Source organism: Mustela erminea, chromosome 7 (assembly GCF_009829155.1).
Source record: "Mustela erminea isolate mMusErm1 chromosome 7, mMusErm1.Pri, whole genome shotgun sequence".
Lineage (NCBI taxonomy): Eukaryota > Metazoa > Chordata > Mammalia > Carnivora > Mustelidae > Mustela > Mustela erminea.
In genome coordinates this window covers 18,019,399-18,045,022 of record NC_045620.1, presented here as the reverse complement: position 1 = coordinate 18,045,022, position 25,624 = coordinate 18,019,399, and the positions used below count along the sequence as shown (strand labels likewise).

General features: G+C 44.6%; 1 protein-coding gene across 8 annotated transcripts in view; it reads right to left on the bottom strand.

Annotated features, from left to right (window-relative positions):
• The window catches only part of CHD6 (chromodomain helicase DNA binding protein 6), a 194,400-nt gene that overhangs the window by 64,436 nt on the left and 104,340 nt on the right, over window positions 1-25,624 (bottom strand). For all 8 annotated transcript variants that reach the window (XM_032350647.1, XM_032350643.1, XM_032350646.1 and 5 more), the window contains 7 exons: window positions 23,863-23,984; window positions 22,426-22,669; window positions 21,072-21,248; window positions 20,350-20,493; window positions 16,657-16,912; window positions 15,447-15,657; window positions 6,135-6,330 (listed from right to left, as the gene is read on the bottom strand). In XM_032350647.1, coding sequence (XP_032206538.1) covers window positions 6,135-6,330; window positions 15,447-15,657; window positions 16,657-16,912; window positions 20,350-20,493; window positions 21,072-21,248; window positions 22,426-22,669; window positions 23,863-23,984 — 1,350 coding nt within the window. The remainder of the gene's footprint in view (window positions 1-6,134; window positions 6,331-15,446; window positions 15,658-16,656; window positions 16,913-20,349; window positions 20,494-21,071; window positions 21,249-22,425; window positions 22,670-23,862; window positions 23,985-25,624) is intronic.

The window sequence follows — 25,624 nt, the reverse complement described above, 5'->3', positions numbered from 1 at the left end:
CTGGCCTCTGTCTAGGGCTCACTAAAGTGGTCAAGAAGTCAGCCAAGAGCAGGCTGAGCACAGGAGAGAAGCGTGAGTAGCATGGGGAAAGGGTGCTTCAGGGCAGCCAAAAAAGTGGGGAGTGACAAGGGGAGGACGTTGGAAGGAGAGGCAGGACTCACTACCTGCAGCCGGTGGTGCGTCCTCAGGGCCCTCTCCAGCTGCCCCAGGGGCGCCACCTATGCTTGTTCCCACCCTTTGTTCCCTTGGTCTGGAACATTCTTCCTTCTGATCTCAGATTTGGATGCTACCCCTCACTTGGGTCTCTGCTCAGATGTCACCTTCTTAAAAGAAAGCTTCCTGGACCACACTCTAGGACAGGGCACTGACCGCCACCATTCTCATCCTTTGAGTTTGTTTAACTTCTTTGTAACGAGGATGGCGATCTGCAACTAGCTCATCTAGTTTTCCTTGTCGGCCCACGGAAACGAAAGCCCCACGAGAGCACTACTGGTCTTGCTCACTGCTGTGTCTCCAGCCCTATGAACAGCTGGTGGCATGCCCCGGTGTTCAGCAAATACTGAATGCATAGACCATGTAACAGAACATTCACAAATTCCCAACTTTTTTCCAGCAAAGAAAAGCAACGCCAGTGGAGTCTAGCCCTCCGAGGTCCGGGCCTACATACTGTTAACAGGGTCGGTGCCGGCAACGCGCGGGCGGCCATGGAGGAAGAGGCCGAGGAGACCGCCAAGTTTCCCTTCTTGGAGCAGGGCATCAGGCCCCTGGGAACGGACCGTGGAAAGGGCTCTCACTCCTCAGGGGGGATTCCCTCTCCCTTCCCAAATGCTGTGGACAGGCAGCTGTCACACTCCCCTGGAGCTGTGCCCTCTTCCAGCAGCTCTGCTCCCATGCTTTCTGAACCCTCCTTCCAGGGACCTCATCAACAGGAGGGACAGGCCCTACCACGTCCGGCCCTACCACGGTGACACTGACCCCGTCCGGCCCTTAGGAACTCTGGTCCAAAAGACCAAAAAGTTCCCAGAGGAGCATCTGAGGTGTCAGAGGGCCATAAGAAAGCAAGGTGTTGGTGGCCTCTGTGAGGGGACGCATGGTACCCTACTACTCCCAGAAGGCCGGTCTCTGCCCTCACAGCTAGCAATACTGCTGGCTTCCTGCAAACCAGAAGAACAGAAACCCGCTTTTCACTGCTCGCTTTCATGCTCGGGCTACAGTCAATACCTTTACTATTTCTTAACCTTGGTGCTCTGGGAAACCTGACATACCAGAACTGGCTCACAGCTGTGTCTCCCGAATGAAAGGGAGAAAGGGTGAACTTACGCTCTTGATTGTCTTATATGCACTGAAGTTAACACAGACACATTCAAGGTCTGAGGGAAGACGTGGCATTTACCGGCTACCTCTAGGGAAGATGTGCCTGTTAAAGGGACCTTGAGTTGGTTCACCTCTGAGACAGGTGCGGTCCTTCGGTGTCCCCTGATTCTCTCTTTATCCCTGAGTAGTGCCTGGCTCCTATCCTAGATCCTAATAAACTTCACTGTTCTGGAAGGGGGGACAGGGAGCTGTGGGAGGGAAGTGCTGCCAGGCTCACAGAGCAGAAGTCCTAGGTCCCCATCTTTGTGCTTCTAGAGGGAGTGTCTGCTCTCAACCCTCCTTCTCCCTGTCCGTCTTCCAAAATGGAGGAGATGGGCTGATCAGTGAAACCGAAGTGAGCGCCTGTAGACTCGCCCCTTCCCCTCCTCTCATGAGGAGTGCAGACGCTCTTCTATCAGCCACAGCCCTGATCAGTGGCAGCCTCTGTCCACAGACGGCTGCCAGCAGCTCTCTGTGGGTCGGGTCAGTCTTGGGGTTGGGGGGGTGGCCTCTGTCCCCAGATAGCTGCCAGCAGCTCTCTGTGGGTCAGATCAGCCTTGGAGTGAGGGGCGTGGCCTCTGTCCGCAGATGGCCGCCAGCAGCTCTCTCTGTGGGTCCGGTCAACCTTGGGGTGAGGGGGTGCAGCCTCTGTCCACAGACAGCCGCCAGCAGCTCACTGTGGGTCCGGTCAACTTTACAGGGAGGGTGTTGTAAGTACAGGAGTCTGAGAGAGCCTCATTCTGGCAACAGGTCAAGCTGTGTCATCTAATCCACCTTCACAGGTGATTAGAGCTGATTTTTTTTTTTTTAAAGGATTTTATTTATTTATTTATTTTAGCAAGAAAGGGAGGGAGAGAAAGATCTCAAGCAGACTCTGCACTGACTGTGGAGCCCAACATATCTCATGACCCTCAGATCACGACCCAAGTCAAAATCAAGAGTTGGACACTCAACCAACTGAGCCACCCAGGCGCCCCTACAGATCATCCTCTGATCCCCTGCTGTACTTGTGTGTCTATTTCTTAAATGGCTCAGATCTGGGCATGAAAGAGGGACAGAATTTGCTGGAGTCCTCAGGCTCTAACGAGACCAAAGGAAGGAGCGTAAGACACCTGATGTCATTTGTTTTATGAAGACCTAGATTAAAAAAAAAAAAAAAAAACACTTAGTGATTCCTAAGCCTAATTCTATCCTCAAAGCACAGAAAATCCCAGCCATACGATCAGAAGAAAACGATGAATCTGCACTGACATTTCAAAAAACAAAGGACAGCTGCCTCTAAGCTACAAAACCTTTACATAAAAATGACAATAGTGTTTAACAGTAACAATAGTGAAAAAGCACCAGAAAAGGTGTAACAGTGCTGTCTGACTTTCAGCTGAGCTCTCAGAGAAAGGAGCTATGTTCGCCAGCCATGGAAGCTCGTTTGCCTGCAGACCTGCCTCAGGGACTCAGGCCTACTTAGCTGAGCCCAGCCTCCCCTAATCAGATTGGGTTCACTTTCAAGGCCCTGAGAGGGTCTGCCTTCAATCAGTCAAGAAACAGCTTCCCAGCACTGGCACTGCTTGCCCATGCAGGCCTCCCTGGGGATATCCATGGACTGTACCAGATCTTTCCAGGCTGTCTGAGACCAGAGTGAACACTCACATCTTCTATCATCTGAACTGAGGCCTCTGGAACATTGCTGAAATCCCACTAGGGTAGGGCGTAAGACCCTGTTCATAATGAGATTCTTTTTTCTGGGGCCCTGATATTTACATTAGGCAGAACACACCTCAATCCACCCACAGATAAATGTTCTGTGCCAAGGCCACCTTCCAAAAGAAATACAATCATCTTCTATCAGAGCAAGAATTGTGGTTCTTTAATAACCATAGAGAATACGGATGACTGAAAGCTTTCACTCGTTTTATGGAAAATATTAGATTTTGCACATACGTGTGAACAACTACGTGTAAGTAAACGTGATGTAACTAAAGAAGGATAGTACCAGGGAACAGTCCGGTTAAGTTTTCTATTAGGGTGAGGAATGCATTTTGCTGATGTTCACAGCTGAACTTAGCTTAAGTGCTGGGGACCACACGATGGTCTCATGGTCCCAGTGTCCAGATTCTCTCCCCCACATTGTATTTACGGCACACGGCACGAGATATGTGGCAGGGAGAGCATGCGCACTGAACGTGCTCAGTTCTGGGGACAGCCTCACGCTCCTTCCCAGGCCAAACAAGTACACGACCTTGCTCCGTCTCTGTGGGTGACTCAGAACCACACTGTCCTTTCTCTATCATGTCCTCTTCACAGCCCACAAATCCCACTCCCCATTAACACTGCACTGATCTGACTTCCTTGCCCTAACATTACTCTTCCCAATTCTTTCATTTCTACCCAGTCTGGCTGACATTTCAAAAAAACGGGGACAGTTCCCTCTAAGCTATAAAACTTTGACATAAAAACAACAATAACAATAGAGCAAAAAGGCAGGAGATCTAGAAGACTCAGTGGACAGTCTGGGGGCCACGAGTTGAGGAATTTTCCCTCTAGCTTGGACCCGGGACTGCCACTGCCACCCTCATTTACCTTCTGCCACATTCCTGGTTCAAGTTCCCACCCTGGATGGCCCAGGGTGGTGGTGGTCTTTGTTTCTCCACCAAAGCTGAGCATTATGGCAAGTTCAAGAAACTGACTCAGCAGACTAAACGCTTCACACAGTCCAATTTCCGTCTGACTTTGCTGCTATTCCTTTTATTCATCTCGTGCCAGCTCCCCAGCAGTGGACATTAAAAACAGCTTTTGCAAAGCTTCTTCCTTCTCCCCAGACCCCGATTCCGGAGAGCCCCACCCGCCCTCTCTGGCTGCTATGCATACAGAGCAATCACCTCGGGTGACTTCGCCTTCCCCACCAGGCTCCGCCACTCTCACCCTTGCCAGATCCATCTCTGGGCACGGGCACCTAATCACAACTGGTCATGTCCAGGATTTCACCAGGTGAAGCGTGGTGATCTCCAAGTCCTTGTCGTGACCATGACCTGCCTCCAGATATCAGGTACATGCTTCCGATTTCCACCCTGGAAATTCCTCCAGGCATGCCTTGCCATCATGGGCTCAAGTCGGCCATCTCATTTCGGCATCTCATCCCATCAATCTCCCAGGTACCCAGTCTCATAGTCAGGGGAGCACGGCAAAGGAGCACAGAGCTTCACAGGTTTGGCAAGGACTTAAGGGAGCATCTGTCAGTAAATATTTTAGATGTGGGCTATCCTCTCTTTTGATAGTCAACTCTGCCACCATAACAGGACAGGGCACGTGTTTGGGTGTGGCTGTATTCCAATCAAACTACTTCAAACCGGCTTGCCAACAGGTGATAGCTTCCCACCACGTGGTCAATAACACTATCCTAATTAGGTTCTTGCTAGTTACCTAATCAAATGTTAGTTTTTGCTTATTTTTAAGCCAGTGTTAAGTACATTACGCTTTTAAAAAGTGACTATTTATTATATCTAGCAACTCACCTTTGACCCAAATATCCCTTCACCAGTAGAGAGGCCCGACGGGGAACTAGTCGTGTCCACTGATTTTCTCTGAAGCTGGACACCCAACACAGTGCCGCACAGTTTGTTTTACAAATGATTTTACCCCTTGAATTTTAGCCAACTGTCACCAACTTAATAATTTAATTCCTGCCATTTTTTCAACTAGTAGACTGCTTTCTTCAAATAAAATCTTATTTAGAAACTCATTAAATGAAAAAGGCAAAGCAGAACGACTGTGTGAAGTGGCGGGCCAGGCAGCAGCTCAAACGCCCCCAGCTGAGCTCCTCTGCTTGGCTTGCCGTCCCTCACAGGGCCCCCTGGGGGGGAAATCTCCTTCAGGTTTGTGACACAGCAGCCTCTAAACGTCTTTCATCAAACCCCTGTATCACGGAAAAGATTTTGAGCTACCCACCCCCTCCCCACTACACACCCATAATCCTAGTATTGGCAAATATCCCATGACACAATATATACTTAGAGTGAGTTCATCATTTGTGAAAACGGATGTCAATCTAGAAATCATATTTTTGACAAGTCAGAATCTTTCTGGCTGACATAGTGTCCAATGTGGCCAGAATGCCATTACTGTGAAGCAGGGCAGACGGAGGACTCTGACCCGGAGAACTGTTAGCTCTGTCATTTTCTTGCTTGTTTATGCTTATTTTAAAAACTGTATTTACTCTAATCTTTACAATAATCTTAAAGCCACCAATTATTTAATTTGGTTAAAACTAAAAAACATGTCAGCAAATTCTCTCGACTGGGCACACATAAACTGTGGCATGCAGCACGGAGTCGAGAGCAAATGGAGGAGGGCGGGTGCCTGTCTTCCGGGCCATGCAATGGAATTCTGGGTTATCTGTCTCCTTCACTACACAGGACATATGACTATCTAAGAAACCAACCAGTGAAAATGCCTGAATCACTCTGTATTATCAAGAATTAGAGAACTAGTTAGGCTTAATATTTTTATGTCGGATAATAAAAATAAACAGTAGTTTTATTCTATATTTGGAGGCTATCACTGTGAAAAACTACTTGGCTTAAAGCAAAATGAAAGAGCCACTCCCCGATTAGTGGGAAAGGCCAACACTGACTTTCATTCAGTTGACCCCTGCCCGAGGCCCTAAGCCTGCCGTCCTGCTGACAGCACAGTGTGAGGAGGGCAGAGGCTCTACAGCAAGCCGGCCCGTGGGGATGTTCTCAGACCCAGGGGCAGCTACGGCAAACAGCAATCATCCTAGTGGTTACCTGCAAGTCATTTTGTGGGTTCCAGTCTGAATCAAATATGATGCAGGTATCGGCGGCTGTGAGATTGATGCCCAGGCCTCCCGCTCTGGTGCACAGAAGAAAGACAAAGCGGTCTGAGTCTGGCTTACAGAACCGGTCGATGGCTGCCTGGCGCAGGTTTCCCCGTACTCGCCCATCAATTCGCTCATAGGTGTATCTGAGGGGACCCAAACGAACGAAAGCCCAGGTGTTAATCATACTTCAATGGAGAGCAGCAAACAACTCAGGAAGCTGTTGACCCGCGGCCTTACCTCCCTCACTTCTAAATCTGGACCAGCCGACAGCGGTCTGTGAGGAATCCCTCCCGTCCATACGGGCAGCAGGGCAGGCGCCTAAGACTGCACTGTGTCTACGGCCATACCACCCTGAACGCGCCCGATCTCGTCTAAGACTGCACTGTAAAACGTGCCCCACCCCCCAAAGACAAGCAAACAAAAAACCAAACCAAACCAAAAATAACAGCTACGAACCCACAGCATGAGCAACTTAATCTCCAGTATTTCCCAGTTATTACTTGTACTGAATCTAATCATAAGACCAGGAAAAGCAAGTAAGAGCCTCAAACATCTACTTGAAGTACTGCTCTTAAACAAGGACTCGAAGTTCAAGTCAGTGTGTAGCTGCTCTGGGGTGCCATGAAAACGGTAAGCAGACTGCACCCACACGCAGGCCTTGTGCACCTGGGCTGGTCATTTCGGGCCCATCAGTTCTCCCGGGCAGCACATGCCATGTGCAGAAACCACAGGAAGGTTTCTGAGCTGTGTTGGGGGCAGGGGGACAACAACTGAGGACTTTTTAGAGGGAAATAAAATGGGGAAATGAAGTGGACTATCATTAAGAAGGCACATACCTGTGTGGAAACAAGGGGGAAAAGCATGATGGGGGGACAGGGTAAAAAGAAGAATAAAACTAAAACTGCTATGGGAACGTATTACTATCTGTCCATTCAACTGAAGTACACAGATGGTATCTTTATCAAGGAATCATGTGATTAATACAGAACTGAAACAGATGCGGACAGCTGCTAACATCTATTTCCTTATTTACCCTAAAAATGAATAAATTCACAAGGGGATGTTACCCTCGGCCCAATCTGACCACCAAGCAGGAACTGGTTGGTAAAGTAGAACTAAAAGGAACATTGTGAGTAAAGGACCAAGTCGTCCTGGACCCAATGGCAGTCAAGAACATGGATCCTGACAAAAACCTTACCAGCAGCCCACAGTTTGGGAAATCAGATTCCTAAGACTTCAGATAAATAACTGGTAAGAGAATAAGGACAGACACCCTAAGGGTAGATGACTCTGAGCGAATGGCTCTAGAAAACAGAGTATGGCAATATAATCCTGACTTCCTCGAGAAAAAGGAAAATCCATGTAAAGAAACCATCCAAGGATATAACATGGAGAGAAACAAGACCAACTCAGGCTCAAAAGGGACACGTGCAAAGCCAAGAACCAAGTCTGAAAACACTGTCTTTTATACGGCCACAGTGCATCAACACCTGGAATTACAGGTGTAGATTTCCCCTTTTTCTTCTTTTTTTAAATGCAATAAGCTGAAGCATCGTAACGTGGGACTACGCAGCACGTAAACCAGGAGGCAGTGACTTAGAAAGGAGACTAGAATGAGCTTGTGTCAGGAGACATGAGCGAAGGGCTGTATGTCTGGATTCTAGAAAACCAGAAGGGTATTTAGAGACAATGGTCATTAGCATTACCAAGAGCCACAGCGGTAACATCAGGAGCAAGCTCTTCGGCGTCAAGCTCTGTGCCAGGCACTGTGAGACACGCTTGATATGCACCATCCCAGTTCCATCTCATGATGACTCTACAGGCTGGTTTTATTGTTATCGCCACTGTACATTCGAAGAAGCCTCAAAACCAGAAACAAAAGCCCCACAAGCAAACTAACTTGCCCAGCCACCGAGCAGGTGAGTGAGTTAAACTGAGACCCATCGGACTCCAAGTTCACATTCTTAGCCAGTCTGCTGTACGGCCTCCATACTGTACCCTACACTTCAATGTAGGAGGATGGAAAGACTCCCCTAAAAACTTAAGAGAAAACTGAAGATAAAGAAGAGACATCGGTAAATTTAGGAAGCTGTCAGTCTACTGGAAGCTGGAAAAAACGATAGGCACCGACACGGTTCTGGTAAGCCAGTACACTGAGGTCTGTACTGGGCACTCAGGAGTTTGGGCACGTGGGTGATGGCATGGAAGCAGCACAGGACTTGGAGTCAGGGGACAAGGCTGAGATTCCATTAAACAGGAGCTGCCACCACCCCCACCATCACCCGTGCGAACAAGTAATGCTAAAGGCGCAGAGGACCCAGCAGCCATCACACAGGAGCTGGATGCCCACGGCTCGAGGGGGGCAGGGAATCAGCACAGCTTTAGGGAGGAGGAGAAATGGATGAATAGTGATGCTAGAGCTCAACGCAGGGAAAAAGTTCCCATACAATTAGAGGGTTTTGCCAGCTATGATACAACACCAGTTTTAGAAACTGCAGGATGACTGAAGCATTAATTCTCATTTCTATTACTTGTTCAGTTTTGAGGGAGTGCTCTCAAAGAACACAAAACTAAAAATCCATCCCATTATGTGAGTTCTTTTAAACTGTTCCTCACCCCCTCCTTTCTGAGCCAAATCCCTTGGCTATGCCCTCACCCCGGTATGAGAATATGGCATGAAATTAAACGGGAACAAAACCAAACTGACAGCTGGAGAGGCAACAAGGCTCGAGAACAAAGAAAATCTTGAGGGCTAGTAAGTCTGAATGAAGAAATCAGACATCAAAAAATTCTCCACACCACACATCAGTGCAGCAATTAACCCTCTGCATCAACTACATTTTGAACAAAGTCCCTGGGAGTTTATGTGGCTCATCAAACTGTAATTCTCAGTCACTGTCAAATTTCAACAAGAAGCAGGTGGCAGTCTGGAAAACCTGTGTGCTTTGTTTTGGGGAGGGAGGCGGTGACGCGCTTTTGGCACAACAGGAAATGCTGACCTCAGAAGGCCTGAAGGGAAATGAAAGCTTTTTCATCTCTCAGCAATAACTAGCTGGGAAACATAAAGAATTAAACAAATAAAATCCCACTCACAACAGCCAGACCCAGACAGAATACTCAGGATTAGGCTCAGAGTGAGAACTATGCTGGACTCGGAACATGACTCTAGGTCCCATGCTGCCTTGCTCACCGTGTCCCTAATGCCTGCAAGGTTCAAGGCCCAAGCAGGTACTTCATAAGAATTTACTGAGGCAACAGTGTATGTAAAAGACCTGAATATGTGCAGTAAATATGAGGTTCTTCAGTTTGGCAAAGATGTCCTACTAAATGTGAAAAAGCCCATCAAAATCCCAACAAATGGATATATGTACGTATAAATACAAATATGCATATGTGTGTATACGCACGTATTTTTTTCTGTAGTCAGAGACTACAGTCAGGGAGAGATTAAAAAAAGTAATTCTGAAGTTTATCCTCAATAATATAAGAGCAAAGGAATAGAAATACTGATCAAAAGAAGACAAAGGTTAAACACACACCAACATAGATAATATAGTATATTTCATGGACAGTGTTTTATATGAATGGAGGAAAAGATGTACTATCTAATAAAAATCAGACACATTGGGAAATAAATTAGATCCCCATTATATACCACGTGCCAAAATTGCAGAAAGACTACAGACTGAAATGTAAAATAAAAGGCAATCAAAGAAATCCAATTAAAGATTCTCAGGTGAGAAAAACTTATTAATTCAAGGGGTGCTTTGGTAGCTTGGTTGGTTAAGCATCTGACTTAATCTCAGGGTCGTGAGTTCAAGCCCCGTGTTGGGCTCCATGCCAGGCATGAAGCCTACTTAAAAATTAAAAGAAAGAAAGAGAGAAAGAAATAACCTAATTCAATACTGCAGAATATCCAAAAGGATCAGGCATTGGTGGTACCAGGTAATCCTGAAAATGGGGATGCAAAGAGTCTGAAACAGAGGAACTGGCTGAAGGTCAAGTACCAGCCTATAGATTCCCCCACCCCAGCCTCGAAGAGGGTAGAAACAGAAGACCCGTACTGTGCTCTACCCCATGAGATACTAACCACAGCTATTTCTCTCCAGCGCTTCCCCACAATCGGCTCCCAGTACAATCAAGTTCCCATCCTCCATGCAGAAGAGAGGGAGAGACGCCCTGACATACAGACACGGGTGGTCCAGCTACACGGACAGTGTTCACGCACAGGAGGGAAGCCTCTGACCCGAGTCACGGGGGCTCTGCTTCAGGGATGGAGTGGGCAGGTCCTCACACGCCAGCCCTCTAGCAAGTAACAACCACAAATGGACAAAACACAAAAAAACCAAAAACCAAAAAAAGCCATGAATGAAGAGAAAAACGAATCTGAGGGCACTGGAGAGTTGAGGCAAGAAAGCTGATTTTGGGGAGGACCAGACACGTGCAGTTCCAGCCAGAGGGGACGCCACTGTCACGGCCGCAGAGGTACAGGGCAGCTGCCCTTCAGATAAACAGCTGCTGTCTTTTGGACCAGACGCACCAGAGGAAGGAGTCTGGGGCAACCAGGACTGCCAGTGGGGAGAAGGGATCTACAGAAAGCAGAGACACAGAGACGGTACACCCCAAACTCTGGCTCTAGACTCTCCCGAAGACAGGCTGACGTCTCCCACTCGCACATGATTGAAGGCTGCCTCAGCTCAGGCCAGAGCTGCTGCTGACCAGACACCGACAGGAAGAGCACGCAGAGTCTCACCTAGTTAACTGCCTCCAAATAAAACTCACTCTCTTTGCAGCAGCAGAACAGAATCCTGAACGTCCACAACAAAATACTGACTATGTTCTAGGGAAACCCCAAAATTATGCAATGAAATTGTGTGAAGAAACAGGAGAAATGTGACCCATTATTAAGGAAAAAGACAATCAACAGGTGTCACATCTAAAATGTTATAATTAAAGCAGCTATTATAATTACGCTCAGTGAAGGAATGTATGTAATAAAGAAAAGACAGGACATCACAGCAAAGGAACCCGAAGGTAAGAAACACGTAGAAAGCTTAGAACTAGAATACAAGCTTTAAAATACAGAAAGCACTGAAGGGGTGTAGTAATAAGCAGGGCAGAAATGACTTGAGAAGAGAGTCAGGGTGCCGGAAGACAGAAAAAACAGACTGAGACAAATAGAAAAACAGAGCTTATGCAAAGTGGAACAATAAGAGAAGGTCAAACATACAGGCGATTGGAGGCTCACAAAGAAATAAAACAATGGGGCAAAAGGGAAAAAGAACCTGAAGGAATACCGATCAAGCCCTCCAGAGCTGGATGAAACATAAACACGTACAAACTTAAGCAGCTCACTGAAATCTGCACAGGGCGAAGGCCACACATCACAGTCAAACTGATTTAAGATAAAATCATAGTAAAACCACAGATTACGTACAGGAGAAAGAGGGCCATAAATGTCGGCAGACCTTCTTGTCAGAAACCGTGGGGCCAGAACAGTGGAGTAACATTAAAAGGGCTGAAAGGAGAAAAAACGCAAACCTAGAGTTCTACCGTGAAGGGGACACAAACGAACGAAAAGAAAAAAAAATCTGACTTGGAGAAAACAGACACTGTAGGAAGATTAAAAAAAAAACAACCACCACCAAACAACCCTCTATAATGATACCTCAGAAAGGCAGACAATGCATCTGTGAAACAATCAGTTAAATGCTATGAAAACTGAAAATTTAGAGAAGAAATGTTCTAGGAAATTGAAAATATAATTACATAATGAAAACTTAGGGGTTAAAGGGGGAGGACAGAGTACAAGAAAGAATTCCACCAGAGGTGTAGCAAAACACAGTGAGATGGTAAGGAAAGAAAATCAGGTGACTGGTCCAGAAGGTCTGACATATAAACAACAGGAGATCCACAAAGAGAAAACAGAACAAGAAGTTTTTAAATGGAACATAAAATACAAATTCCCCAGAACTGAAGGAACTCCGATTTCAGATGAGAAAGACCTGCTCAGTATCGAGTTCAATGGATCCCATACAAAGGACAGTTCAGTGCAGAATTCCACAGCACTGGGAAAAAGAGGAAAAATCAAAGCTTCTGAACAGAAAAACATGTCACATGCTCAGACCATGAAGCACAGGGCTTTGAACTTCCAAGCAGCAACCATGGAGCTAGACGACAGTGGGCCAAATCCTTTAAATCCTGTGGGGAAATTATTCCTAGCCTAGACTCCCAAACCCAGCCAGACTGTTACTCAAGGAAAGCGGCCTGAAAACATTCCAGGGACTGTCCATGTTCCCTTATCATCTACCCTTCCTCAGAAGCTCCCTGAAGCCATCCATGGGATCTACCACGGAGATTTCATCCAAGTGGGAAGGGAAGACACCTGCCAGCATGATGAAGGCAGGGAGAGGTGGCAGCGGGTATGCGGAAGGGAAAGCATGTGGCAGGGGAGGGCCCGTGCGGGAGGGGCGGCCCTCAGCAAACACAGCGGAGACTGAGACCACCAGCGTATGTTTGGGAGCTGAAATTGTAATAAGGAAATAGAAAAAGAAAACAAGGCAATCAAATAAAAAGATAATTTTTAGTTTAAAAAGGTAGAAAAAAAAATCATAAACAGCACACTAGATGGCTGGGTTGTCGCTCAGTATCTGCCCAAGTCATGCGGCAGTGACGGGGGCAAGGAGAGAAGACCGTGCTCATCTCCCACACTGGGAACAGGTAATACCGAAAACTACAAATCATCAAGAAATTACAACTGCTAACATTATTTAGGTATGGCTATAAATACTCAAAGAAACAGCATAAAAAGAATTTAAAGTAAGAGTTTCTGGGGCTGGGAGGGAAGGGTGCTAACCAGAAAGGCACTTTCTCAAAAGTCTGACAAAACAGTTTGGCTCTTTAAAGTATGTGCGTGTATAACTTTGCTGGAAATAAAAACTAAATTAAAAAGGGAAAAGTTAACGAGGATATTAAGGCCAGAAGAACACTGCTGGATGCAGCTAGGGTGAAGAAACCACAAAAAAAAGTGTAAAGAAAATACTTAGGAATATTTAGATGAGTGTGCGGTTCAGGAATAGGCGAAGCCTTTTTAAGGCTATTAGTTTACGCATTTAACTTTAAATTTAAGCATAAATAAGCATTTAAGTTAATTTAAAGCTGTTGTAAGAATGCGAGTTTTGACTATTACAAAACTTGGAACTTCTAAAAAAAGGATAAACGAAACCCATACTCATAAACAAAAAGTCAAAAACCACACTGGGGAAGTATTTATGCTATATTCTTAAGTAAACAAGTTATTCTTATATTAAAAAGGCAAAGAGCAACAGAAAATGGAGGAAAAGCATGAATAAGCAGTTCACGCACACAAAACTGTAAATAGCTAATATATACGGAAAATATTTACTTTCATTATTACTCAGAAATACAACTTAAAACAAGAAACCATAATTTTGGCTCATTGGATGAGCTAAGATTAAGTGGCAAAAACATTACTGATCAGAGTATGTGGAGGGGAAAGCACTGCTAAAAGGCATAAAAGTAGCAATATCTTTCTAGAGGGTGTTTTGGAAATATGTATCAAGTGCTTTTAAAACTGTACATCAAAATTTATCTTAAGGAAATAACTGGGAACATTCACAATGACCCTGAAGGGATAACCACAGAGTTCCTTAAAATCCTGAAAAACTGGGGAACAACCTATGAGACAGAGAATCATCAAAATTATGTTGTAGAAAATGAGTTAAAAAAGATCATGATATATTAAATAAAAAGGTGAATTACAAGGTAGAACGTAGAATATAAACTAATGGACAACAAAACTAAATGCTTGTTTGCACAAAATGAAAAAGACACCTCACACCCCCGAGTGTGAGTGGGAGCCTGGAGACAGTGGTGAGGTTACATACGCCTGTACTTTCAAGAGACATTTAATACTTAAAATATCTGAAAACAAAATAAGCAATAGATGATAAGGACAAATAGGATAAAAAGGAGCTACACTGAGATTTGTACTTAGTAGAAGTCTGTTAATTACACTGTAGCTCATTTGGCGGGGGTTCTTTAAAAAAACAAACTGTGAACTAGTAGTTCTATATATTTTGAAGGGCAAGATGATGTATTTATAAGAAGCAAGTGTTCTGGCAATGTGGGTTTCTAATTGTAGGGAACTTATAAAATATGAAACTGCTTTAACTAGTTTTGATTTACTCATTATACCTTCCTCAAAGAAAAAAATGATGTAAGTCTAAGAATTCCCTACCCAAAGACCTTCACTATAGGACTCTGAGAAAGTCTTTTATTGTCTAATTTGGTTTTGGAAATTTATTTATGTAACATTGAATATCAGCATATCCCATAATTGAACGTCACTTCTTTTAACACTCCTTCTATAAATTACATGTTACAATAGCAAACAGAATTTTTAAGGATCAGAATATTTAAAACAACTGTGATTTGCTATGATTATTTTATGAAACCAAAGCTTTCCTTTAAACTTAGCAATGCCTAAGCTAACAGTTCCTATGACCTTGAAAAGTCTTTTACCATTGCATAAATTCTTAAAAATCGCTTTATCATCTTGGGATCATTGATGTATCCCAGCGACTGGAAACATAAGGCCCACTGTATAAAGTAACAAACGTAGTGCCCACACAGAATCCCAACAGCCCATATAACATAACATCACACACTTTCCACCTGCGTGAGTGACGGAATTTATAGGAATATGAACAAGAACACAGATCAGAACGCCACAGCTAGTGTATCATAAACCTTGGAGGGTTTGCTAACAAGGGACATAAAGTATCCCCAATTCTCTTTTTGTGAACTATCTGCTTGCACTTTTTTAGCAACTTGATCAGTGATGCTTTCCAGGATGTATTTCTCTCATCGTTATTAAGGGGGAAAAAAAGAAAGGGAAAAAAAAGCAAATGCATTGTTTTCTTAACCTTCTTTTCTCTAATGCTTTTGAATTCTGTTTCTTACAACTAAAGAGGATACAAATAAACATGGAGAATTTCCTTTTTAAGCAAACCAAGGGCTCCATATCATAGCCCGAGAAATTCACTTTAGGCAGTTAAAATTGGGCCTATTTGGTCACAGATTTAACTCTGAGTTTTAGTCCATCTTCAGGAGATTACTCTTCTCCATGTTTGAATGTTTAGTTGTTGTTAAAGCATAGTTTTTAGATGAATCAAAAAGGTACTCAAAAGAGAACTGCCCGCAGCACCTGATGCATGGCTTTGAGTCAAGCTCTCACCTTCGCTGGATGAGATAATCTTCCAGGATATCGAGACAGCGCACCATCTGGGAGAAGATGAGGACTTTGTGACCACCTGCGATCAGCTTGGGGAGCAGCTTATCAATCAGCACCAGCTTCCCTGCTGCTTGGATCATGGCCTGCAGCTGAAAGTCAGGGGCATCAGGGCTGTGGGTTTTTCGGAAATCTTCCAGAATTTTCTCCTCTGCCCCTGAAAAGGAATGCAACAAAACTATTCCTTGAACAAACTCTGAGGGTAAAAGTTGCTCTCTGCTTTACAGATCCTGAAAAAAGAATTATAGTGAACTGCTAGATCCAGACCAACAGTCCGTCGAGGCGACACGGTGTATGCACACCTGGTCCGTGCCCTCAGCAGAGGGCTCTGCGGTGGGAGTGGGGCCATCGTGCAGAGAACACAAGTGCTCTGCCTTCCTGGGAAACCTTACCAGGTAGAGGAAGAACTGGAGATACCAAGCTGACTCATTCAAGTAAAGAAACCTCCACAGAAAGGCAACAAAAAGACATACTGTTGACATCATAAAATCTAGCTAATAGTGAATCCAAGCCCCATTCTGAGTTAAAATTTTATCAGAAAGCTTTATCATCAAAAAAGCTTCTGACGGGGGCGCCTGGGTGGCTCGGTGGGTTAAGCCGCTGCCTTCAGCTTGGGTCATGATCTCGGGGTCCTAGGATCGAGTCCCGCATCGGGCTCTCTGCTAGGCGGGGAGCCTGCTTCCCCCTCTCTCTCTCTGCCTGCCTCTCTGCCGACTTGTGATCTGTCAAATAAATAAATAAATAAATAAATAAATAAATAAAGCTTCTGCCATGTTCTCTGGTTACTACAGTTAACTGTTAATTTACCTATGGATTGCATCATGATCATTTATTCAGCTAAGTAATACAACTCCCTGTCCCGAAGGGCACGGTGTGGGCCAGGCTGCAGGTCAACAAAGGGCAGCAGACTGGTGAGTGCCGTCCGTCTTCTGACGGCAGAGAGCTGGTCGAGAGCTGAGCTCTGTGCACTGACTACGAGATGGCTGACCCAGATCCGCCCACCTCTCTGACACTCAGCTTCATACGCTGGAAGAAGGCGAGCACCCGCACATCCTCACACTGAATGAACTCAACGCGCAGGCAGGACTGGTGGTTATCACGGGCTTTTGGCCGAGGCCACGGCAGGCCCGAGCGGCCGCCTGCTTCCCGGACTCACCGTTGATCAGGTAAGGATGGTTGCAGCACTTTCTCAGCTCCATCATGGTGTTGATGAGATTGGGCATGTTGTGCTGATTTGCCCCCTTGGTCAGGAAGGAAAAGTTCTTCTCCAAGATGGCGCGGTAGTATTTTTTCTGGATATTGGTCAGCTCTACTTCAATGATCGTCTCTTGTTTGGGGGCAAGGTTCTTTTCCACGTCATCTTTCAGCCGCCGAAGCATCATGGGTTTTAGGATAGACTGCAGTTTCTTCACCTGTCCGGGGAAACGAGAGCTGTTCACCTACCCATACCTGATTTTAATGACTGGTTACCGGGGTAGTCCAACCTTCACTACACTCTCCTGAGCAGCTAATCACAGTGCGATGGTGGTAGACTGAATAAAAGATCACGACTAATCCCCAAACATGGGGAGTCTGTAATCAGACCTCGAGGAAAGAAGGCGGGATCTGGTTTTAATTCCCGAGTAGTCACTGAGAACCCAGGTGGCAACCTTACAAGAGATAAAGGGAGATAGGTATAAAAGACAGTACCTACTCTCTAGGAGGGAGAAAACAAATCCTTCTTGCTCTATCATGTATGCACGGTGCAGCAACTGACCTGAGGACAACTGTAGCTATGTGAGGAGGGACAAGTGACACATTGCAAAGGGGAGACTTAGATACTGAGAGAACAAACTAAAAAGCAGACGCAATCTGGGGTAGGCGAAATGTGTGAAGGCAAAATGTGTGGGGTAGGCTCAAAAGGGGTGAAAACTTTCAGTTATAAAATAAGTCAGTCCCGGGAATGTAATTCAGAACATACGGACTATAGTAAATAATACTGTATATCTGAAAGCTGCTAAGAGAGGAGATCTTAAAGTTCTCATCACCAAAGAAAAAAACTATACTGTGGGTGTGACCGATATTTAACTACACTTAGCATGGTGATCATTTCATAACATGTACATATACTGAATCATTATCACATACACATGAAACTAAAGTTATATGTCAATCATATCTCAGGTTAAGAAAAAAAAGTAGAAGCAATCTGGAGGCAGACCCCTCCTCCAGCTTTTAAGTAATGGCAGCAAACATGTTTGGAGTAGCAGCATGTAGAGAGTTAATGCTGTAAGACGATGTCTCCCATGCCATCAAGCAAGCTGTCGAATCAGGGGCCCTTTGAGCTGACAGCAGTTTTTGCTATGATTTGTCTGTTCTTCTCCTAACAGCCCAGACCTGGACAGCAGATCTCCACTCACCTGACTGCACTGGCATGGTGACCTGCTCCCTGTTCCAAGAAGACAACGACAGAGAAGGGATTCAAAAATCAAGACACCTGACTTAACCCTGAGCTTTAAGATGGTACCAATAAGATTAATCCTGGTGGGAAAATAAAGTAAGGAAGGGCAAGTGCAAAAGATTGAGTTTTAAGTTCATAAAGGGCTGTTTAAAATGTTTCAGGGCACCTGGGAGGCTTAGTCGGTTAAGTGTCTGCCTTCGGCTCAGGTCATGGTCCAGGTGTCCTGGGATTGAGCCCTGTGTCAGGCTCCCTACTCAGTGGGGAGCCTGCTTCTCCCTCTCCCTCTGGCCCTCCCCGGTGCTCATGCTTTTTCTCTTGCTAGCTCTCTTTCAAATAAAATCTTTGAAAAAAATGTTTTAAAAGGGGGTACATTCTGCATAAATAAGCTGTGTGCGGTGTCAATGCTTCCTGGAAAAAATATAAAGTGACTTATAGACAGTGATTTAGTAGAGTTATCAGAGCAGATCTTAAACACTGACAAATATGCTTTGCTTTGGAAGCTGATGCCTTCTGGGACTTCTATTTCCTGTGATTTAAAATATAGACATTTGATGCCATTTTTGTGGTTTTCTCCTAACTAACCCCAATCTTAAATTTAGCCCATTCATGGAACCTTGATTTCACCAACCATGGTACTTAGGAATCTATCCCCCAAGTGGATCAGGAATTACTGTATAAGAGCCCAAAGAGAAAAGACACAACTCGATAATTTTAAAGATATGGACAAATGCCAATCTGCCACATGCTGGGTTCAGCTTTGCCCTTCACTTGGTTCCTACCTTGAATCATTTAGAGTATACTACATGCCAGACACTGTGCTGGTCAATACAACAAACACAACTTTGGAGAAGAGGTGGGCCTTGTCCTCAAGGAGGTCATTGTCTAGAAGAAAAAATGCATACCACAAAATAAGTGCAATGGGAGAAAAGGACACCTTGCAAATGGTCCAAAAATGGAGAGAGGGTTGGGAGCTAGCTTTTGAAAGATCAAGAACTACTGCAAACGTAGAGAAGTGAAATGAAGTTTGATTACTCACTGCTCTGAAAGTCTGACTTGCCACAGAAGTACAAACAAACAGAACTGAACCACAGAGTGTACTCCTGACATCTGTTAGTGAAATCCCCAAACCTTCTTAGTCCCCAAGTCTCTGCCCCAACCCACTCTCACACCATTGCTAGCTTAATTCAGCGGAACTAATTATGCAGTCAAAGCCTCGCGTTGCTTCCCTAAGACCTCCCAAATTCTTTAAACCATCTTCCAAGGCCTTCCCACAATCTAACTCTCTCCCCCTCTAGCCTCACACTTCACAATTCATCGACCCTGTTTCCAGCTCAATCAGATGATTCCCTATAACTGAATAAATTCCATAGCTGATTATGCCAGGTGTTTTATTTCTTTGCAATGCAGTCATCATCCTTTCTTTCCACAACTGAAAATACACCCACCTTTCAAAGTCCATTTCCAAACTGTTCTCTTTCCATGAAGGCTTTCCTGATTCCCAAACAGAGGTGACCTTCTCTCTTCTAATTCTATTACTTGTCCTTCTTACGGCATTTAAACTTGTCTGGCTTAATTCTGTAATTTCTAGTCAAGGTTTCCACCCAACACAGACAGATACTTATTAATATTGGCTGTTCTGAATTAGATTTTAGTCCAATAAGCTTAGACTCAAGACTAGATCTTTGAAAACCGAGGAAATCTGGGTGATTTGGACAAAACTAGACTTACCAACTAGTATATGACTGCCTTCTTTTCCTTACTACCTGTGTAGTCTGTCATACTCGAGAAGATGAGCCTGGGATGGGGCGCCTGGGTGGCTCGGTTAGTTAAGCCGCTGCCTTCGGCTCAGGTCATGATCCCAGCATCCTGGGATCGAGTCCCACATCGGGCTCCTTGCTCGGCAGGGGAGCCTGGTTCTCCCTCTGCCTCTGCCTGCTACTCTGCCTGACTGTGCTCTCTCTCAATCTCTGACAAATAAATGGGTAAAATCTTTTTTAAAAAAAAAAAAAGAAAGAAAAAGAAAAGAAAAGAAAAAGAAAAAAGATGAGCCTGGGAACGTGTTGCAGATTATGCAGAAGGAAGGATGAAGAAAGCCAAGGAAGGCACCACACTCCTGAGTTCAGGGTAGAAGAAAATCACTGACCTCCCACGTGAGATCAATGAAGGCAAGAGGCCTGATAGGCTAACACAGGCTATTTGGATGTCAATTCATTATACCTCCAGAGTAACAGGAACACCTAATAATCAGTTTGCCCTCCTCAACATAAACAAATTAAATAAAGAAGGTAACGCTCATTTTAGCAGGGATATGAGAACTTGCTAATTCCTGTCCCCACAATGATTTGTTCTGGCCTTCATGGTGAAGGTAATCATGACATAGTCTCCTCAGTCTTTCAGGCCGCTATTTACCTGTTCCTCTGTTTTCAGATCTCCAAATTCCTCCAAGAAAGCAGTCTCTGAAGGAAACTGGGATGGCTCCAGAAAATTCAGCAAGCTGAAGAGCTCCTCCACAGAGTTCTGCAAGGGCGTCCCAGTGAGCAGCACTTTGTGTTCCTGCACAAACCAACAGCACACGACAACAGTGTTGGAGCCGGCCCGCGAGTACACTTTTGAAGTCAGGGCATTCTGTGCTCATGGGGCAATTCAGTTTTGCTTTAATGAAAAGACAGGATGCCACCGTTCCAGGGCAGGCACGGTGAGTTCACAGATCAATCTTCCTTTCACATCACTGATTCCAGCAGCAATTTCACGTTAGTGAAAACGACATCCATCCATCCATCCATCCATCCATCCATCCATCATTACTACTCTCTACATACTGGGCACTGTGCCAAGGCCGTCATCCTTGCTACCAAGCTGAAATACCTTACGTTTACTGGTCACAAATTTCATGGTATTTAAGACTCCCCTGGGTACCCTTGGGAATCTACTTGTGGCAAAGGTCAAACTGTTGACCCAGTTTTTAACAATAAAACCTTCTGATGCCTGCACTATCACAGATATAGACGGCAAAAAGAAAACCAGGAATAAACAGACTATGCACAAGTAAGCTACATGCAGAATGGCTGCGGGATGCTTCCATCGTGAGCAGACGGAACCTGTGTCAATGCAAAGAGCTCCCTAGCTCTCACCAGGGCCATGAGCTTTAGACCCTCCAGAAGTTTGCAGTTCCTGTTCTTCAATCTGTGGGCTTCATCAATTATCACACAGCTCCAGTGAATCTTTTTCAGCTCCGGGCAGTCTGCCAGGATCATCTCAAACGTTGTGATGACAACATGGAACTTGAAGACTCCTGAAAGGGGGTTTCCCTGAGGGTGACACAACGGAAGGTGAAGCTTTATGCCATGATTACAGAATTCAGCTGACGTGTTCCCAGTGGGAGCAGAGGAGGCAGCACGGAGAAATGCTAGGGCCTAGGTAAGAGAAGCCAGTAAGCACTGTACTTCCTCGTTTGGAAAAGAGAGAATAGAGGGATGAACCAGCTACTAAGACAAGAGAGAGACCTTGTTACGTTGATGAAACAAGTTAAGAGACATGGGCCCTCACAATGGTGAGACATATGAGCAAATACAGAAGACAGAGCAAGGAAGCCTTTTAGTTATTAACTGCCATGGTAAGGAAAGCAGATGGGTACTGATTCACACACTGCCAGCCAGGACTGGTTCAATCACACAGAGCCTGAATACCCAAGGAGACCTTCTTTGCTCCTTTTCAGTTACTTTGTAACTGGGGTTCTAGCATAGGTTCAAAGTACGCTTCCTGATTCACCAGAACAAGACCTACCAGGCAGACACATCTTTGTCTTTTACCTATCTTAGTGTTGTCATTAAAGAGCAGAGCTGCATCATGTTAGAGCACATCTTAAATTTCTACTAAGTGTCTCCTTTTGCTATTAACGAAATCTCCGGGGGAGAGCACTGGCCCTCCTCTGGTTGGATTCATTTTTTACCTTGCTTGATTATAAAATCCAGTGCCCAGGACAAGCTTACAAGCATACTCAGTAAAGTGATTATAAGTAACAAAACCCCGAAAAGCCCCACAGTCTATTACGCTTTTAACAATTTAAATCCTGTCTTCTCTTTATCCTTCCCTGTTAGCCTCCTCTCCAAACTCCCTGGCTAAGAACCCCTCCTCTGTACACCAATTCTTCCACTCAGCTTTTTTCACTGAGCATATAACAAGTCACATAAAGTCTTCTGCATATCAAAGCAACTTCATAAGCCAATGAAGAATTCAAGTTTTCAGTATCCTAAAAAGAGCCTCTGGCATATTTCAGAGAGTGGAAAGCATGCCCTACAAATCCTATGTTTTATCACGAACTAAACTATCAAGGAGGAGCAAGAAGTCTGCCTCCATTAACAGAAGACTCTACAAAATCAGTCAACGGTAACCCAGGGTACAGGGCACTAAAACTCCTGAAGGTAAGTGACAGGAAGGCTGATCTGAACGATGACAGCAGGCCGCCTCCAGGTCTCTGAGACTCACCTGGGCGTCTCTGTACACCATCTCATACTGCTGGATCATCTGCCTGCTGATCTGGCTGCCGTGGTACACAATGGCATTCATCTCTGTCCACGTCCGGAACTCCCGCTCCCAGTTCGTAATGGTGGAGAGTGGGGCGATGATAAGGAAAGGGCCGTGGATCCCCCGGAGGAAAATCTCCGAGAGAAATGTGATGGACTGGATGGTTTTTCCAAGGCCCATCTCATCAGCCAAAATACAGTTTTTTCTGAAGAGAATAAGAAATACAGATAATTCATCATTGATACAGGAAAGCGGTAGAGGTTGGGTGTAACTAAAAAGATACTTCAGAGGCACACCTTGACCTGTAAAGGTCATCAGTGAAGGGACTTGTCTGCATTTTTTAGAGATGCAACTGAGACTCATTTTTATTCTTATGATTCATACCCTGCCTACTTCCAAAAAGGAATTATGGTAACTTGAGAGAAAATATAGGAAAAACATCCATATACTCTAAGCTGAAAATACTAAAAATTAAAATAACAGTGAGACACAAGGAGAAAAAAATATGCCTCAAACTTAAGCCCATTTCTATACCTGACAAACTTCATGGAAGCCAAGGCAAAAATAACAAGTAAGTTACGTGATTTTCATGTCTATTATTTGTGTCATCGAGGGTGAACTTTTAACCCACACAGTAAATTTCTTATCAAGGTAAAAATTTTGGTCTCTCCTGGTAATCCAGAATCCCAGACTACACAGAGCTGGGGCACTCAAAAGGCGCTCCTCCTCCTAAATCCCCCCCCCCCCCCAGCCCAGTCTACTCCTCACTGCAGAGGTAGGCACTGGAAAGCTCAGGGGAGCAGTGCTCCAAGTGGCTCTGTGAGTAGGTGGCACAGACTGAGCTAGGGCACAGGTCACCAGGGCCCCATCTGATGTGTTCTCCACGGCAGCATGCTGGCTTTAAACTCAGACTAGGGGTACACTCCAGAATGTTACAAAAATCTCAAATGTCACCTGTTTCATCTAGATTCTGATGGGAACTGAAGCATGAAGAGTCCAAAAGTAAGTGGTAAGCCCAAGTCTAGAGGATCCAAGGCTCACCAACAAGTGGCAGAGTTGGGGCTCCAATCCAGATCCGTTTCCTTTCTACAGCCAATCTTTGCTAAAGAATTAGAATGATCTTTTGGATTTTGTTTCATTGAGGTTGGGCCTAATCTTTTGGCTGGGATGGTAAAGAAAAAAGAAGCACCAAGTCAACGATGTCTAAAATCACTCCTGTAATTGGGAGAATCACCTGGCGTAGAGTCCTGGCATGCCTCATGTACAAAGATCAGTACCCTAAACCACAGCTAGGTTACACCCTCTCACCACCTTGCTAGCTACTGCTGCTCCAAGCAGGTACGACGTTTGGGGGGGGGGGGACTGCCTGTGCAGACAGCCCTGGTTCCGGCTCCTCACCTGTTATACCAGTTAAAAAGAAGCCAGTTCATCCCCTCCAGCTGGTACTCCCGGAGCTGGTTACTGTTCTTGTACTCTCGAGACTTCTCCAGCTTCTGCCAGGAGTCTGAAGCAGGCCTCTCCTAGTGGAGGAAGGCAGACAGAACAAAACACACAGAGAATGATGTTTGAGGAGTATAACACGAATAGGGACACAGGATAATAATGGGGAAGGTGGCAAATCTCACAACACTGTCCTGAAGCTGGTTGGCTTCAAGCTGCAGTTACTATGATCTGACTAAGGCGTACATACATACATACATACATACACACACACACACCCCGATATAAGGCAAGCCCCCACATTTTCTAGCTTATACACACACACACAAGACAAGCTCCTACATTTTCTAGCTTTCACCAGACTGAACTAAGAACATCTCTATAAAATTCCCAAGTAATTAACGAAGGAGGGAAACAGACCCACCTACATCTTGATAAGTGTTACACTGTTTTACTCAGACTCTGGGATGCCACTCCCACTTACACTTCCATCTCCCTGCAAACCAAAAGGAGTCAGGTGTTTTGGTTTCTACAGATAATTTTTCTGTGTGCATATGGCATCAGCTCAGGAAACTACAGTGGGTCAAATATTTTGTTGATTAGTTCCTACAGTCAATGTAAGGCAAAAAACCTGTAAAATCAAAACTGCAAATTCCTTAATATCCCCAAAACGTATTTTCCCATATGAAATACTAATTTCTAAATATAATTTATCTTTTCTCTACTGATAGGAAGTGTCCTATTTATCACATACTAAATTTCAATACATCCATGGAGCTGTAACTAGATTCTTCATTGTGTTCCACTAGACTATCTAGTACTGTCACAAAACCCAGTTTAGAATTATTATAGGCTTTTATCTGATTAGGGAATTACTTTTTAAAAATATCTCCGCTATTCTATCTTATTTGCTATTCTGTCCTATTCTCTAACTTTAGAATCAGTTTGTCAAGTTCTTTTAATTCCCATTGAGATTTTAATTAATCAGGGGAAATTTTTAAATCTTTAGGTGTGGAGAGTTCCCACTCCAAAATTTTATTTAGGTTTTATATTATTTGGGCATAGACTTGGTTATTTTGCTTACAGACAAACTCAGACTGTCAGACAAACTGACAGATTAAAAATTCCTAATTCTAGCTATAGTTACGAATGAGAACTTTTAAGACTATAACTTTTCTAAACAGTTTTAGTCTTTGGTAATTTTGCTTTGGAGTACTACAATATAGTTTATACTTGAAACACCTTTTTTTTTTTTTTAAGGTCTTATTTATTTATTTGACAGAGACAGAGAGAGAAAGAGACAGAGAGAGTGCAGGTGCACAGGCAGGCAGAATGGCAGGCAGAGGGGGAGGGAGAAGCAGACTCCCTGCTAAGCAGGGAGCTAGATGTGGGAATGGATCCCAGAATCCTGGGATCATGATCTGAGCTGACGGCAGACGCCCAACCAACTGAGGCATCCAGGTGCCCCTTGAAATACATCATTAACTAAAACTAAACCATTTGCAATGTGAAATTAACAAAATGGCCCCAATTACATCGTTGATATTTGGAGGTATGTAAGTGCAATCTATGATCTTCCAGAAAAATATGTATCACAGCTTACCTATAAAATTACTACCAGCTGTGGTTAGGCTAAGCCCCATAACACAGGACTCTGTTGAAAATTATTACTAGTGTATTATTACTAATGTACAGGTACAGGTGCTCAATTTTATTAGGG